The 15,685-nt window shown below is 47.2% G+C and overlaps 1 protein-coding gene across 1 annotated transcript; it reads right to left on the minus strand.

Moving 5' to 3' along the window:
* Positions 1–1,280: 1,280 nt before the first annotated feature.
* UPK1B (uroplakin 1B) lies at positions 1,281–6,505 on the minus strand (the record flags this gene model as incomplete). Its single annotated transcript, XM_084227134.1, has 7 exons — positions 6,426–6,505; positions 5,691–5,891; positions 4,110–4,184; positions 3,282–3,392; positions 2,818–2,997; positions 1,958–2,041; positions 1,281–1,331 (listed from the first exon to the last, which is right to left on the minus strand). The coding sequence occupies exons 1-7, from the start codon at positions 6,492–6,494 to the stop codon at positions 1,281–1,283; spliced, it is 771 nt and encodes a 256-aa protein (XP_084083260.1). The 5' UTR covers positions 6,495–6,505.
* Positions 6,506–15,685: the final 9,180 nt, after the last annotated feature.

Here is a 15,685-nt window from a genome sequence, read left to right on the forward strand (position 1 = left end):
AAGAGAAAAAATTCACTTCCATTTCTTTTTAATTAGTATTTTGGTGAATATACAAAAACAAAGAATCAAGGCAGATGGCAAGCATCAGGACATGAACCAGTACATCTTTGGAAGAGGCTTCACCTGAAAACACTTCACAGAAGAGCACATTTCTCACAATACATTTAACTACCAAAGTGTTCACTAGGAAAGACACCAGCTCAGTCTGGGCCTAAGTAAGCAGCCTTTACTGAACTGAGTGAAAACTGCAAGTGCTGATGCAAGGACTGGGTTTGGTTCAGTTAGCTCCTTGCTTGCATTTTTTCACAAGAGTTACTCGCTGCCATTATTTGCCATTTGTCCTACCTGATCCAGGGATGTGGGAGGGGAATGACACAGGGGGTGTGACCATTTACACACAGGGAGCTAAAGCAAGAAGCACAACAAACCAGGAGCATGGGACAGCCACGTTTGCAACTACAGCAGAGAACCCCCTGTAATCTGCACAGCTTCTAGATGTATGAATTCTTGTGCAAAGTAGATAACAGCTTTCTTGGAGGAGTTGCCTGTTAGCAGGTGGAGCTTTTCCTGGACTGGCACTTCTGAAGGTAGGAGCACATGCAGTAGTTTCATGAGTGACAGGAGGTAGGCTTGCATACAGGCAGCATATTGCTGAGGAGCGAGCTAGCCTTTTATTGGGCTTGACTGGCAACAGACTTTCTATCTGTGTCATGTTTTTATTGCTGATACACTTAAATGCTCAGAGAATTTGCCTTACTCTAAGGCAAGGGTGACAGAGACCAGCAAGAGAAGTTGATCAGTAGAACATAACAGAGAGGTCTGCAGTCTTTTCCCTTGCAGCATCTGTCCTTATTGGTCACAGGAGGGTATTGTTCACATAGCCCTTGCTGGAGCGTTATAATTTAAATTCAAATTAATTTTAGAGAGACATTTTTCTGGACCAAGTGTAAATGGACATTTTCTTTTCTGATGTCATCAGAGAACAAAGTAGATCACTTTTTTCCCTCATCTTATGCTCCAGGATTTCTTGCACAGTGAAAAAAAGATTGTGCTTCAGGCAGGAGGCATTAAGGCTGCAGAACAAGGGGCAAAGCAGGGACGAGAAGATTCTTTCCTGCAGTCATCAGTTCTTTGTGTCAAGTTTTTGGAGGGGCAAAAGTATTTATGGGAGAGGTAGTGGGAAAACTTCAAATCCTCCATGGCCTGTGGAGAATGGAGTGGGACACAAACAAATGCAGTTTCACATGGCTCTTCAGGACAGCACTGAGGACACCAGGCCTTCAGTATTCAACTCCACTCCAGTAGAACATGGTGCCAAGGAGGACGCAGAACTGAAATGACAACACTATTAAGTTTCTCTGCCCCCCCATTTCCAGCTCTTCACCCCTCCCTCAGCCCCATTTTGTCCTTCTGGTAGCAGAGAGTAACAGAAACTCTCGAAAAGCAACACCTGTTCAGGCAGAGGATCTTAAAGTTTTTTATCTGCACAGAAACTACCCAGTAAAGAAAGAAGATACATGCAGTATAACTATTTGACTATATCACTCTTCTCACTGGGGATTATCTGTCATGAAGCTGCTGAACCCTGAGTACTGAATACACTCATACAAAATCTTCAAACTACAAGTTCAATTATCTATCTTGATGATCCAACACCCTTCACAATGAAGCATCTGCAAGCTGTGTTCACTGTGTTGTATTGCTGAGATGGCAGCAGGTCACAGCAGGCCATGGCAGGCTGGCAGGCCATCTAATTCCTCACCCCTGGAAGCCAGAATGGAGGGGAACTTGTAAATGTAGCCCGTAGTGGAGTAGGCTACGGGCAGATTTGTGATGAATGAATGACAATAATCTATGGACATTTTAATGCGTCAGTTCTGTCATTCACCTCCACCCAACTGGGTGTGGAACAGCAAGAGAAGAGAAGAGGAAATAAAGGCAAATATTAAGTACTTACAGTCCAGCAGAGGATGGCAAAGCCAAACCAGGCAACACCCCAGGCATGTGCATTCACTGGCCCAGAAATAGCATCGTAACAACCCTGAAAGACAACCAGCAGTGACTCAACACCAGCAATGAGCCTGCACTGCAAGGTGACAAACGTATCCACCCCCGAGAGAGACTGAGGTGGCAGGGTGGCATGCTCCTCTCCTGCTGCAATTTGGGTAGCTCAGAGTGTTTCAAGAAACCAAGCCAGAGCTACACTGCTTATTCACAACTTGCAGATAACCCACTTGTTTCTGGCTCCAAATTCAAAGCAGACCCATCTCAAACACTTCAAGGACAACTTGTTGTGCCATCCACTTGCCAAGTACAGTTAGATAACCAAACACAGTTGACACAGAATTGACCTCTAGAATCAAGAAGCATCAAGAAAATTTGGAAGCTTGAATGCCTTCTAGAAATGCAAGTTAGTGCAGAAGCCTGATGCTCATGACCCAGCAACCAAGTGAATAGGACATAATGGTCTACTGAAAAGGTGTTCCTTGCGGAGGAAAACTGCTGATTGGCCCACTCACATTGTATACTCTCATCTTTGGGCTAAGTTTGATTTAGCTACTGTCCATCTACATGTTAGAGATGTCACTTCTTACCAGTGGCTTGGGAGATTTCTCTCTCCATCAGGAAAGACTTTATCCTAAAATAAATTCCTGTCCTGTTCAGCAACATGGCCAGGACTCTACAGGCATTTCTTCTCCTCCAGAAAGCTTCTGAACGCCTGTAGCTTACAGTGAAGGAGAAAGGCTATTCATGGTTCCTTTCCCTTCCAGCAAGGCACTGATGTATGCTCACTGGAAAAAGCAGAGATGATCTTACATTGCTGTTATAGTAGCCAGACACTCCAAGTTTGCAGCCATCAAGGTTGACAGGGCTCCCTTGTGCATCCAGCACGCAGCACGCCCGTGGCCAGGGGAAGTCGGCGTCGCTGTGCGTGGCGCGGAAGGCAGAGGTGTACTCCTGCCAGTCGGAGGGGCCGTTCACCCCACAGCAGTGGTTCTGCAGGGACACAGAAGGGAAGGGACTCTGTGGGCCCAGGTCACTGCCCTGCACATGCCAGGACTCTGGGTAGGCATTAATCACACATTTATGGAGCAGATTTTTGAAGTGCCTGCCTTTGACAGCCTGCTGTCTGATAAATGAGCTAAAGGGGGAGTGTGCCAGAACTTTCTTTAAGGTTCAAGGCAGATGCCATCCTCTTTATTATCCAGCAGCCCCATGGAGGACTTGAAATTCCAAGCTTGCAGAGCATTTAGTAATTAGTGACTTTTCAGTGTTATTACCTGACGCATGAGTTCATCCCATGTCTTTGTGACCTCATTGTCACTGCTTTTGTTTGGCTCTGACTTCTGATATCTCTCCAGCATTTGCTTCAGGAAGAACTCTGGAGTCAGCTACAGAAAAAAAAAACCAAAAACAACAGAGAAAAATGCAGAAACTATGTAAATAAGTGGCCATGTAAAGCAAATACAGAGTTATGTGGGGAGGGTTTGTTTTCTTGTTTCAGAGTCCTGCTGGAGAACAGGAATGTTGCTTCTCCTCTGGCTTTACACAGGAGAGTAATGAGCAGGATTTGTGGAGCGGGAGCAACAAAGATGAAGATCTCAAGCAGGCACTACTAGATGTATATCACAAGAGCTGTGCAGAAGCTATGGATTGCATTTGGTATGTTGGAACTAAAGCACCACAAATCATTTCCCTCCCCACGATATCTCCAATAATCCATATAATCTTTCCCTCACTAGTAACACTGCCTGGAGCAACGCTGAAGATTTGTCTTTGTGTATGATAGATTAATCAGTTGGTAGCTGAAAGACTAAACACTCTATTGATGTTTCAACTAACCCACACTATTATTTCCTTAACTACAAGGTGTTAAACATTTAAAAATGTTAAAAAAACCAAAACTATGTTCGAAACAACAAAGCTATTACTTTGATTAGAATAATGATGTTGGAGTTTTTCCTTGTGGGGTTGTCTTCTGCTCAGCAGTAGTCCTGTGAGTTTGCACTGTATTGTCATATTTACTATGCTGAACAGGGTGACTGCGTGCCCTAGAACTTGGGTTTCCTAGCAAAGTTAAACGAATACATGAGAAAAGAAATACTCACTGAGTCTTGGTGAGTCGCTGCTGTGATGCAAGAAGCCATTTCAAATGCAAAAGTGATCAGCATCAGAATGATGTACTGTGGGAGAAAGAGAGCAGAATTAGTTCTTGGAGAAACAGTTCAGCATTTTTTTCAAGACTAAGCCGGGAACCCTGCTTGATGCAAAGGTGGCCAGGCTATCCTATTCCATCTCACCCAGCCTCAATGTTCTCGAAGCCCTTCCCGGTGCTTGTTCCAATTTGCAATCTGCTTTCTTGAAGGTGAATGACTGGAACTGTTCTTCATCTCACAGACAAGATTTCATCAGAACTTTATGGCATTAAGACTACCCTGCTTCCATGGAAAATACTTTGTCCTTTTCTTTGTTGCATCTCATTGGCAACCTATGTTTGTGTCATGTGTCCTCCTTTCACTTCCACTTACCAGCTCTAAGCTTTTCAGCAGGAAGCTGTTCACTCCTAGCAGGAGAGATTGTACTTTGGGGGAAGGGAAGGTGCAGCTTAGGGCATCATTCAGATCCCCCTGATTTTTCATCATCAGATTTCCTGAACACTCCTACATTGTGAGCAAAGATCTTTCATGAGAACAGATTACAAGGGTCACCTCTCATAGTCTCTTTCACTCTTTCGTTTCCCTTTCCAGCATAATCCCTTTGACAGTTTCCTTTTTTTTTTTTTTGAGTTCTCATGTATCTGTTCCTCCTCCCACATTTTATAATGTTCTTTGAGTTAAAGCATTTTTTTCCTACTTACCTCAGCTTCTGTCCCTTGTACCCTCTCATACATCCTAAACCAGAGCTTGGGTTTCAGCCAAGGCACAAAATTCAGAGTTAAGGGAATTCTGTTTCCTTAGCAGTTTTCTGGCATATTCCCTGGCTCAAGAGTTCAGATCTCTGAATGCCTTTTGTCTAAAACAGATACCCTGCAACCCCACAGTAATCCACAAGAGAGCTCATTTCAGGGTTTTCATCTCTACCCTTTGTTAATGCAAACGCCAATTAAGTTTTGCCGCTGCCATACTAAATGACTAAGTAAGACATTGTACAGAGATTTGTCCACATCTTAACATTGTCTTTGGCTTATCCAAAGCTTTGTCCCCACCCCTGTAATTTCTGCCTGCCTGCTGATGTCTTATGTTTTTCATTGCACCCATATTTGGTATCCTGACACTTACTAATGCCTTGTACAGAAGTCATTACCTATCAGCTCCTAAACTGAATAGTGCATGACAGCTGGAAAGCAGTAAGGGGTGGGGAGAAACAAGGATCGAAACCACATCCCAGCTATATGTGATTGCACAAGTGCTCCTGCATTGCCTCAGGGCAAGGTCAGGGTCAAGCGAGTCAAACCTTCACTGTGGCTATCTCCACGTATTCCCTCAGCCTGCTCCTGGAGCTTCTTGGGCATGAGTCTTCACAGGAGTCACCTTCTGGGACACCACAGCCACGATCAAGAAGAACCTTTGGCTCCTTATCAGTATAAAAGCTGTCTTTGCTCATTGGTTGTTTCCCAAGGTGACCAGGGACACCAAGGCAGCGTTTGGTCAGTCTGGCAGCGATAGGAAGGTAAAGTTTGCTGCACTTACCACCAAGAGCAAGGTCCTGCTGGCCTTAATGACTCCAATGATACCAAGGATGGACAGGGCAAAGAGTGCAAGGCCGACAAAGATGCCAATCCAGGCAGCAGCGTGGATGTCACTGTTTTCTGAGGCTCTCAGCAGAGGGTAGGGACCATTGGGGTGAGACACAACATAGATGCACTCTGCTGTCAGGGCAATGCCGCACATCTGGGAAGCACAAGAAACCCATTAGTTCAAGGTTCCCCAAAGAAATAGCAGACAGAAACAGGTGTAGACTGCTTTCCTTTAATTCAGCTTCCTGCCAAGTGGGAGCTACCCAAATCCCTCTGTCCAGCTCTACAATCTTCTGTATTGGGACTTCACAGAAGAATTGCAGGCAAATCTCACTCAGCCTTGATCTGAGAGGTCAGGCCTGGGACTTCAGGATATTAAGAAAGAATGAACAGAATCATTCCATTACTATATAGAGGGAGATGGTTGGAAAAATGTTGGTCTGCTCCTGCTGACCAGGACCAGCCAGTTCTAAGGCTTTTCCCCTAGCACCCATCTTGGTATTGTGGACCTGCCCCTGCTGTCCCTTTCCCACCCAATCATCATTAGGACAGCTCTCATTATCCTCTTTTCTCATGCTTTACTGGACCATGTGTGTGTGTGCTTCACAAGTGAAGAGGGAGAGCTGCTGTTTTAAGAAGTGTCATACTGGAAGGAAGCCTCCACCCAAACTTGTTCCACTTCACTTACCCCAATGACCACATTCCCAAAGACTAACAGACCCTGCAAGATGTGTATGCAATCATCACTTTTCGCCATCTTTAATTCTTCATGCAACCTAGAAAACAACAAATACAGTCTTCAGTTAAATCACTGGTACACTATACTTAAATCAGAAACACAAATTATCCGTGAGGAGAAGGATAGACAGAACTTGCCAACCTGTCTGTACACCTCCCATCCCTTGCTTTATAGTAGTTTCAGAGGAGACCTCCCCAGGTATTAATCTGCTAACTCAAACTCTCCCTGATACTTGAGCTACAAAAGACTGGGACCATTTTGGGGACAGCTGGTGTCTTCTGCTCCCTTTTGATGAGGATTTTCATCCTCACAACAGTACTCACAACAATCTCTGCTCATTGTGTGTCATTTCTACCTGGCCAGAAACACCAGCTGCATCTGGATGCAGAGGGGACAAGTTCAGCACCCTCACTTCACCCCTATTCCTCTCCTGGGCCATTTTGACCAGCACCACCATGGGACTGAACTGGTAAGCACGGTGCTCTGGCTGTATCCCACACACACCCACAGCACAGGGCTTTGCTACAAGCATCCCCATCTCCCACCCGTGCTGGGAAGGGGAGCTGAATCCCCCAAGTCAGGTGTGAGGGAGGAAGAGAAGGAGGGAAGGGCAGCTCAGGTTGCAGCTGGCTCCTGGGAGCCAGGCCAAGTAGCATTCCCACCGATTCCTGAGAGTGCTTATATCCTGCAGTCTAGAGTCAGGTGCCTTCCAGAGAGAGCAGCATCAAGGTATCATGGCATGAGACCTCTTGGAGAAAGTAGCTCAGACACCAGAGCCCACCAAGTTTTTCTTTCAAAGGGATGTGTGCGTGGAGAGGGTAAGGGGAAAAAACCCCAACCCTCAGACAACTGCATTTCCCAAGTGGTTAAGAAAATATAAACCAGGAAATAAAGGCTGCAGTGAGCCCAGCTTGAGCAGACAACAGCAAAAACTGCTTGAATGTCCTTCTTCTGCCTGAGTACTTGCACTTGTGCCTCTCTTTTGCTGGGGCCACTGGCTTCCCGATTCTTCGAAGAAGATGTTGGGAAATATGAGCAGACAAAGCTGCCAATGAAGGGGAGCTTTCTGAGGAACAGAACATTGTGAGATGTCTCTAAAAATGCCACCTCCTGCCTCCTCAGCAGCTGCGCTTTTTGGGCTATGCAGGACCTCCAGCAGTGACAGATGAAAACCAAGCACTTCCTACTGCTCTCTCTGCAGTGGTTCGAGGGTTGGGCATGCAGACATCTCCAGTGCTCTCACCATTATATCGGCAGTGCCCAAGTATTTTTATATGATAGCATGTGTAGGAATTTTTAAATAATATGTGGCCATTACTTTTATGTTGAGAAGATTTTTTAATCCCAGCCGGGTGTTTGAAGGCCAGCCCCAGTATACATGGAACTGTGCAGCTCTGTATTTGAAAATGGCAGGCTTGTGAGGTCAACCTGGATCTCTGTCCCTGCCAAACTTCCTGACAAACCAGGGTGTCCAGTGGCTGTCGTGCAGGTCAAATCTGAGTCTGAGCAATATTCAGCCATGTGTTCTGTACTACAACACTGCAGAGTCTGCCAAACCTAAGATGAATCCTGGTCTCCCACTCATCTGAGAGCTGGAGAGACCACTGCCTGTGTGCTGCAAACTCCAGAGATGTTAAAAAACCCCGTAGTTATTGCTATCTAAGGGACAGTGCAAGCCAGGCAGCAATCCAAAAAGCAAGGAACTCTTTCCTGCTTGAACACAGGCACTTGAATTCTGCTACATGGAAAAGTGGGTCTGCTCCAGGTGCATTGTATAAATCAAGGTTGAATGTGTTACCCTGTTCAGTGTAACAACAGCACTGACACCTTGTGCATGGGCTGTCCATCCAGCCCAAGCTCTTGCCTCTCCACAGGCTGACTTTATTCTCCTCCTTGGCAGGCAGAAGCTGGCTCACTCCTGTCTCCCCTTGGGCAGGTATTAGCTGGAGAAAGCAAGCCCTTTCTCTTGAGGTGAGCCCATCTCCAGTGGCTTACTATGGTTGTGAGGAAAGCTGGACAGTCACCACCACAGGTATCAGCTGGAAAATGGCAAGTCTCCAGACAAGCTAAGGTTCTCCCATACCTTAATGAAGTTCAATGGGATTGCAGGGCAGGGGGAAGCAGAGAGACCAGGAAGAGGAAAAGGGAATGAAAAAAGGATGTACTCTAGACCTAAAAAACCCCACTGTTGCCATATTTCTATGAATTATCCCCCTGACTCCAAGTGATGGGTGCCAAAAGAGCTCATTTCTTGGTGTCCACTTTATTAGCCTGTGCCACATGGGTCAACCCCTTGTCTGACCTCTGCTCCCTTGCAGATGGTCCAGCATCACCATCAGCAATGAGAGACCAGGCAGGTGCTCCAAGGCCATGACAACAGCTGGGCAGCTGGAGAGCCAATCCTCCATCATGTCCCAGAGGAGAAGCTGTGGGAGATCAGGAGCTTTCCACTGCTCCTCATGCCTCGGAGGTGAGCGGATTGCACAGCACTGGGCACAGGTGCATGACTACAGAGGCATGAGGCAAACTTTGCTGGCATGCCTGAGGCAGGCTGTGCACAGAGGCACCTCACAGGCACCCCTGGGTGTGACAGGGGTGGGTGGGCAGCCCTCCACCAGCCCCCAGAGACACAGCCCCCAGCAGCCTCTGCCCGCAGACACAAATGCATTTGGAGGTAGAGAAGCCTTCTTCCTGGGCTTGTTAGTTTTATGACCCAAATGCAGTTTCCTGGGTCTTCAAGGAAACCCCTGAGGAAACTGGGGCTTCAGCTGCAACCTTTATCCAAAACTTCCACTAAGAGGGCAGCCAGGTCCTGGAATTTCAACCTTGACCTGGTGCTCCTCAGCACATCCTAGAAATCTTGCAATTTAGGTGTGACCTGTCTAGGTCTGAGGTATTCAATTATCACTGCCACAGACTTTGCTCCATGCTCTAATCAGCTTTGGAAAGGTGTCTGTTGCTCTTGTCATGCCAAAAACCCCTGTGTCCCTTCTGAGGCACATACTTCTTACTCATCCTGACACTCTGGTCACAACAGTACAACTGTTTGTAACTTCTCCCCTCTCCTCTCCCCTCTCGTCCCCAAAACACTCCTAACCCTCATGGGGGTCCAGCTGAGCCTGCCAGAGCTCAGGAGAAGTGGTAGCCTTGCCCCCCCTGGTACCCCACAAGCCACAGACAATCTATTATTTCTCACACCCTTGAAGCTTTTTTGACCTCCCCTCGCTTCCTTTTCTCTCTGAGACCATCAGCACAACTGTGAGAGACAAAAAAGAAGCTCCTTTCCGCAGAGGCTGGCTTCTGCCCTTATGTTTAGGGTGATAACCTCATGCAGGCTTTGAAAGGACACTCTTCTGGCAACAATTCCCGGATTCAAATGGGATTTAGGGTCTGTTGTGCACCCCTCATACACATTGTGCTGGTCAGTCTTTTGAGGCCTCCACACCCTGTTTCTACATATCCCTGTGACAGGATTTCAGTGGCCTTACAGATGAATTCCCCCTTCTAAGCCTTGCTCTACTCCATCTCTAGCCAAAAAAACCAATGGATAAGAATTCATGTGGCATTGCCCAACACAGAACCAAGTGGCATTTTGATTGCTTTGCGTTTTGTGCTAGTTGTCAAGCACTGTGACAAAGGGACATCCCAAAACACCCCTGTGAGCATCACCCTGCTCCTGGAGGTGTCTCAGCACGGTGGTGGGGCTCGCATGGTGGGGCTTCACATCACCCCTTGCTACCTCCCTTCCCCTCAGCCTCCCTGCTCAGGGCGTTGCATTCCCATGCCCTGGTGCAAGGAGGCAGAGACAAAGGATGCGTTTGTTTTATGACTCACGGGCTCTTCAGCCTCGGCTGAAGGGCTCTGCACACTCGAGCGCAGCTGAGCAAACCCGGCTGCTCAGCAGCGCAGTCCTGGTGCCTGCCCGCACAGCCCTGCGGGGCAGGAGCCCGGCACCGCCCCTCCTGCCCGAGCCCGGCTGGAGAGCATGTCCCTACAGGCAGGAGCAAGATGCCCGGGCTAGCCCCGGGGTGCTGATGGAGGGAAGCCACCCAGGTGGAACCGCTGCCGGAGGTGCTGTGCCAAGGCCGGTGCCAGAGCCCTGGGAATCCTCCGTGAGCCACAGACCTGCCCACACCCGGACCTCCTGTGGACCCCGATGCATCAGCAATAAACTTACCTTTGGGATTTTTTAAAATTGTTTATGATGGAAAAATTATCCCCTAAGGGGCTTAAAAAGGAGAAATTATCAAAATGCTTGGGACACCTTGAGAATTACACAGTTTTTAAGAGGAAGTAATTTAATATGTTAATGATGAATCGCTTGAACTCCGCTGTAAGAAGCTGAATGTTTTACAAATGTCAGTTCATCATTTGTTTACTTATTTCAAAGCAAACATCTCCAGTGGACACAAACTCATGCACTCCTCCTGCCCTGCTGGTCTTTCCCCAGTGCTCCACCTCTGACAGAAAACTGCTTCTGTGCTAGGAGTCAACCACACTCAGAAATGGAAGAGGCAGACAATTATTTTGTGCTACCAGAGGAGAAAAATAAAGCAAAAACATAGCTCAGCATCAAGCAGGGGTCACAGACTAATTAAGTTCCCTTTCAAAGAGATTGCTATGAAATGATGCCTGTGTGAACAGTGGTGTGGCTGGTAAATCATCATCAAGCATAATTACCTTGTAAGTAGAGCTGGGAGGTAGGTTTTTCCTCTCTCCTTTATTAATTCAGCTCAGCCAAAACAAGCAGGCTTTTTTAACTTTCCTAATTTCACAAGTGAGGGAGAGCTATAAGATTCGTCTTCCTCTACAACAATTTTTCCTTTTTTTTTTCTTTTAACACTCAGATTTACAATAGATTAAATTTTTTCATTCCCTTCCCCCCAGTCTTTAGGAGAAAAAATATCTAACAAATTAAAATAACTACAGAGAAGACACAGCCTGAGGTAAGAAAAATGAAATACTTAATAATTTCATGCAGTTAACCTTATACAGGTACCGAACTCCCACATACCAAACACAGTCGAGGGACTAAAATAAAAAAAATTAAACATAAGACCTGTCTTTTCTCCTAACAGACACTTCTGGCTCACATGCCTCTTAAGAGGAAGACCATGACCAAAGCAAGGCACTCACCACTCTCTTCTGATGCTCCCCAGCAGAAATCCCAACCCACCTGCAGAGCTGAAAAGGCCCTTTTCTCCCACCTCCGCTGCCCTTTAAAGAGCCCAGTTGGCCGAGGAGCGTGCTGTGTGATTGGTGGGGTGCCCATCACATGAGGAAAACTTTTTTTTCTAGCCAAACCTGTTCCCCAGTCCTCCTGGGACCGAAGGGTGTCTCTGTGATTCTTAGATCATATCGGAATGTCGTTGTGCTGAAAACACAAAGCTTTAAAGAATTTCTATTCTTATACTCTCAAAAGGGTGGATGAGTGAGTCACTCATATGAGGCACTTGAACTTTAAAGAGGATGGGCAAGTTGGAAGGACGTAAATATACGAGGATTGCTGGGTCGCGGCTTGAACGTAGGTATAAGAAGAATGCACTGAATAGAAAAATAAAGTAAATTAATTTTAATATTTTCATTTAGTTATGTAGCATGGGAAAGATCCATTTGTTTGGGTTGGATCCATTTTTGTTTCATTCAGCTTGGGATTTTTTTTGGAAACAGAAGTGTAAGTGTTGGCTACTCTGCAGGACACTGTGGATGACATGAAAAGTGGGGAGAATGTTTCATTTCCTTGGGCACTGGATTTTTCATGTAGTCAGTCCTATTAAGACAGAGCAAAATCAAGAACAGATATATGTATTAATTGGCCTGTGATGAACTGAGAATTCAGCTAAGGCTGAGGAACACAACAGAAAAGGAATGTCTCTCACCTTCCCGTCTCACCCTCATTCCAGCACAAGTTTGCCAAAAGTCAAGATTCACATTACTGGTGCCTTGAACATGTCCCTGGCAAAAGCACAGGCGGTTGTGCTTGCTGTTCTTCATCTGCTGATGCAAAAACCAACCGAATAAATAACAGGCTTGGGAAGGGTAATGGGAGTTCCATGATGTTAGAGCTCCTCACAAGTCAAAAAAAAAGCACTAAAACAAGATGTTTATGTCCTATCGGTGGCCATCCTGGCAAATATTTTGTGCGAAATTAGTGAGCAATGGTTCTAAAGTCTTATGGATGCCTTGGTACTTGTAGACAACTGAAGAGAGACCCTGTTCTCCCATGAGGTCTGTGTGAGATTTAACCCTGAAGAAAGGACAGTACTTTTGGCATTTCCAGTTCCGTGAGGTACCACAGCCATAAGCAAAAGGTGACACAGCCATTGCAGCGAGGGACAAGAAAATCGTCCCTCGGGTCCTCAAGAATACAGATGCAGATTTGTCTAGACTTAAATGACTCAGACCTCCTTGCCCACTAATTTTGCTCCCTACAACACCTTCAGTCTATTTTGGTGCAGTTGCCACCCCATATTTTGGCAATGCTGGTGGGACCAGGTGTTTCACACCAGCTGGTGTCCTGAGCTCTAGGAAGGCAGACCCATCATTGTTGTTGGACACTGAGAGCAGCTGGCAGGGGAAAAAGCAGTGCATCCATCTCCTGAGCATCACAGTTGGGCTGATCTTGAGGCACTGATTAGACAAAAGCCTGCCATGGTAAAACACCCCATCACATCTCAGCTGGGAGGAGAAAAGAGGCAGCAACTGTGGAAATACTGTCTTGGGAAAACAAGATGAGGAAAGAGAGGAGAGGGAAGGGGAAGCTGGCAGTGAAGTTCATAGTCTTGCCAATCACCAGCACTGAAAGTAGCTGCTGGAAGAGAACCCAGGTGCAGCTGAGCTCTTGCAGCTCTGTAGCCCTGTCCAGGACACTGCAAAAAGCTGTTAGAGTGAATCCTTTTTTGGGCTGGAAGAGTGGGTTAGGCTGGACTGGGTGGTGGCCACCCTTCAGCTGCCGTGAGCATTTGGCTCTCACAGTTTGTTAATCTGCTATAGAATCTGGGTAAGTATATTTTTTATGATCTCTGGAGAGAAATTTGATATAGGAAAGGAGAGGCTTGGGATGGGGGTTTTGTTTGTTTCTTTGAACTTCTTCTGGTGTGTGCCAACAAGGTCAGACCATGAGTTTACATGAATGCCTGTGCAGAGCAGAGGGTCAGATGGAGACCTTGTCTGGGGAGGGAGCACAGTGGCATAGTAGGGCTGACATTCCAGGGCTGGGAAGCCCCCGTTCCCACAGGGGTACCTCCAGTGGGGTGCCTGCAGCTGTTTTAGCCTCCCCTGTAGGACTGTGTCTGTGCTGGCCTACTTCAGATGGACCAACACTTCTATACAGCCAGACCCATACATTTGTGCAAGCTTTTGCACTTGGGAAAGCTCCAGATGGCTGAGTGTGCACACCCTGCACAGAGCCAAGTGTGTGTATGTGCACGGGTACCAACCCCTACATGTGTGTGCTTTGTGTATCCAGCCACGTGTGTGCACATATGTGCACACCTCTGCTGAGAGTAAGTTAAAGGCAAAGTGGGACTTTGGAATGAAGACATGCTGCCATTTGGGGGTTCATCTGCAGGGATGATCAGATGCTGAGGCCACAGCCTGGCCTATTTTCAGATGGAGGTGGAAAATGGATTTCTCAGGAGATATATCTCTTCGATATTGTAACGTGCTCAGTGGGTGACAGGGCAAAGTTAGAACATGCCTGTCACAAAGTATGCTGTGTTTATTCAAAATTGGTATGGAAGGCATGCTAGAGGATGCCCAAAGCTGCTGAGAAGGGCTGATTTGATGTTGTGGTTAGTTCCAGTGTGTTGCTTCCACTCTTCACCTCTAAGAATACTTTCCCGCCTTCCCGAATCCTTTGAATTTCTTCTCTTCATAGCATGGAAATAATGATTTAAGGCTGAGATAATATGACAGGGCAGAATTAGGGAGGGAGCAAGCACACAGAGAGGAAAAGGAGCTTGTGGTCAAAGTAGCAGACTCCCAGGAGTCATCTTTGTGACCCCCTCATGCCAGAGCCACTGCCATCCGTGGGCAGGAGGCTCCTGGCTGCATTTGCAGTGTTGCACAGTAAGATCAAAGCTCACGGCTGGGGGACCGGGCTTGGGAAATCCCTTGTCCCTACCAATGTGGCTTCAGTGTTGGCCAAGCCCGTGCTCCCATGCACAGGTTCAGCTTGACACACACTGTCTGTTTGTCCCAGGGAGGGGACTTTTTTAATGATTGTCCCTCCAGTATATGGTGGCAAGTTCATGGCAGCACTGCTGGGAGCAAAGCCAAGCATCCCTGTTGCGGCATGCTGCAGGGGGGCTGCCCATTAATGGAGGGGCTGCCACCTTTCCTGGTAGAGTCCCAACCTCATCAGCTGGGTCAGCAACCTCCTCCTTGAGGGCACTGCTCCCAGTAGCCCCAGCCCCAATTCCTGCCACCCAGCTTTGCTCCTGCATTCCCAGGAGGGCTGTGAACAGCTGCTTCCCAGTCCGCAGTTTGACCTTCCTTCCCTGGGCCATATTTGGGTTTGAGTTCGTGTCTGCCACCCAAGCCCTCCACGTGCCATGGCTGGGAGCCAGCTCCTCCTCGGAGTAGAAGGGAATTCCTAATGGCTGCCTCCTCTCCCAGCTCAGTGCATCTGCACAGGGGGTGAGGATGTAGGCGGTGGGGGACAGATGTCCACGGTGCCTCTTGGGTTTGCAGCTGGCCTGGCCTCCTGCCAGCCTTGCATCCCGCCTCCCCAGTTGAGTCCTGTCTTTTGCTACAGCTGCCTCCCCCTTTTGGCAACATTTTTGCCCTTTTTTGCCACTTCTGTACCTCACAACCTCAAGAAAGAATAACTGTGGGGTGCAGAGAATAAACAAGTGAACACCACCTAGTGAGATCAGGGGAGAGCAACTCTGTCTCTGAAATTGTTTACCAAACAGTGCTGAGTGTGGGGAGACAAATGGCATACCATGAGCAACAGCCATGGGCTAATTATAGTGGGTTAGGATAAACCACCAGGCCACTGGGCTGGCCACCTCAGCTAAACCTGCAAACATATAGGCTGAAAAGCAGAACTGTGTATATATATATATTTAGTATGATGTGGAATGCAGTCAGTAACTTCTGTCTGAAACCCCAGCTACCTTGGCAAAGAGTGTTACAGAGAACACAGATACAAACACCTTTGTGATGCCAGCAATCACATGATGCTGGGTTTTGCACTTAGCAAT

The sequence above is a fragment of the Fringilla coelebs genome (assembly GCF_963513975.1).
Source record: "Fringilla coelebs genome assembly, chromosome: 2".
Lineage (NCBI taxonomy): Eukaryota > Metazoa > Chordata > Aves > Passeriformes > Fringillidae > Fringilla > Fringilla coelebs.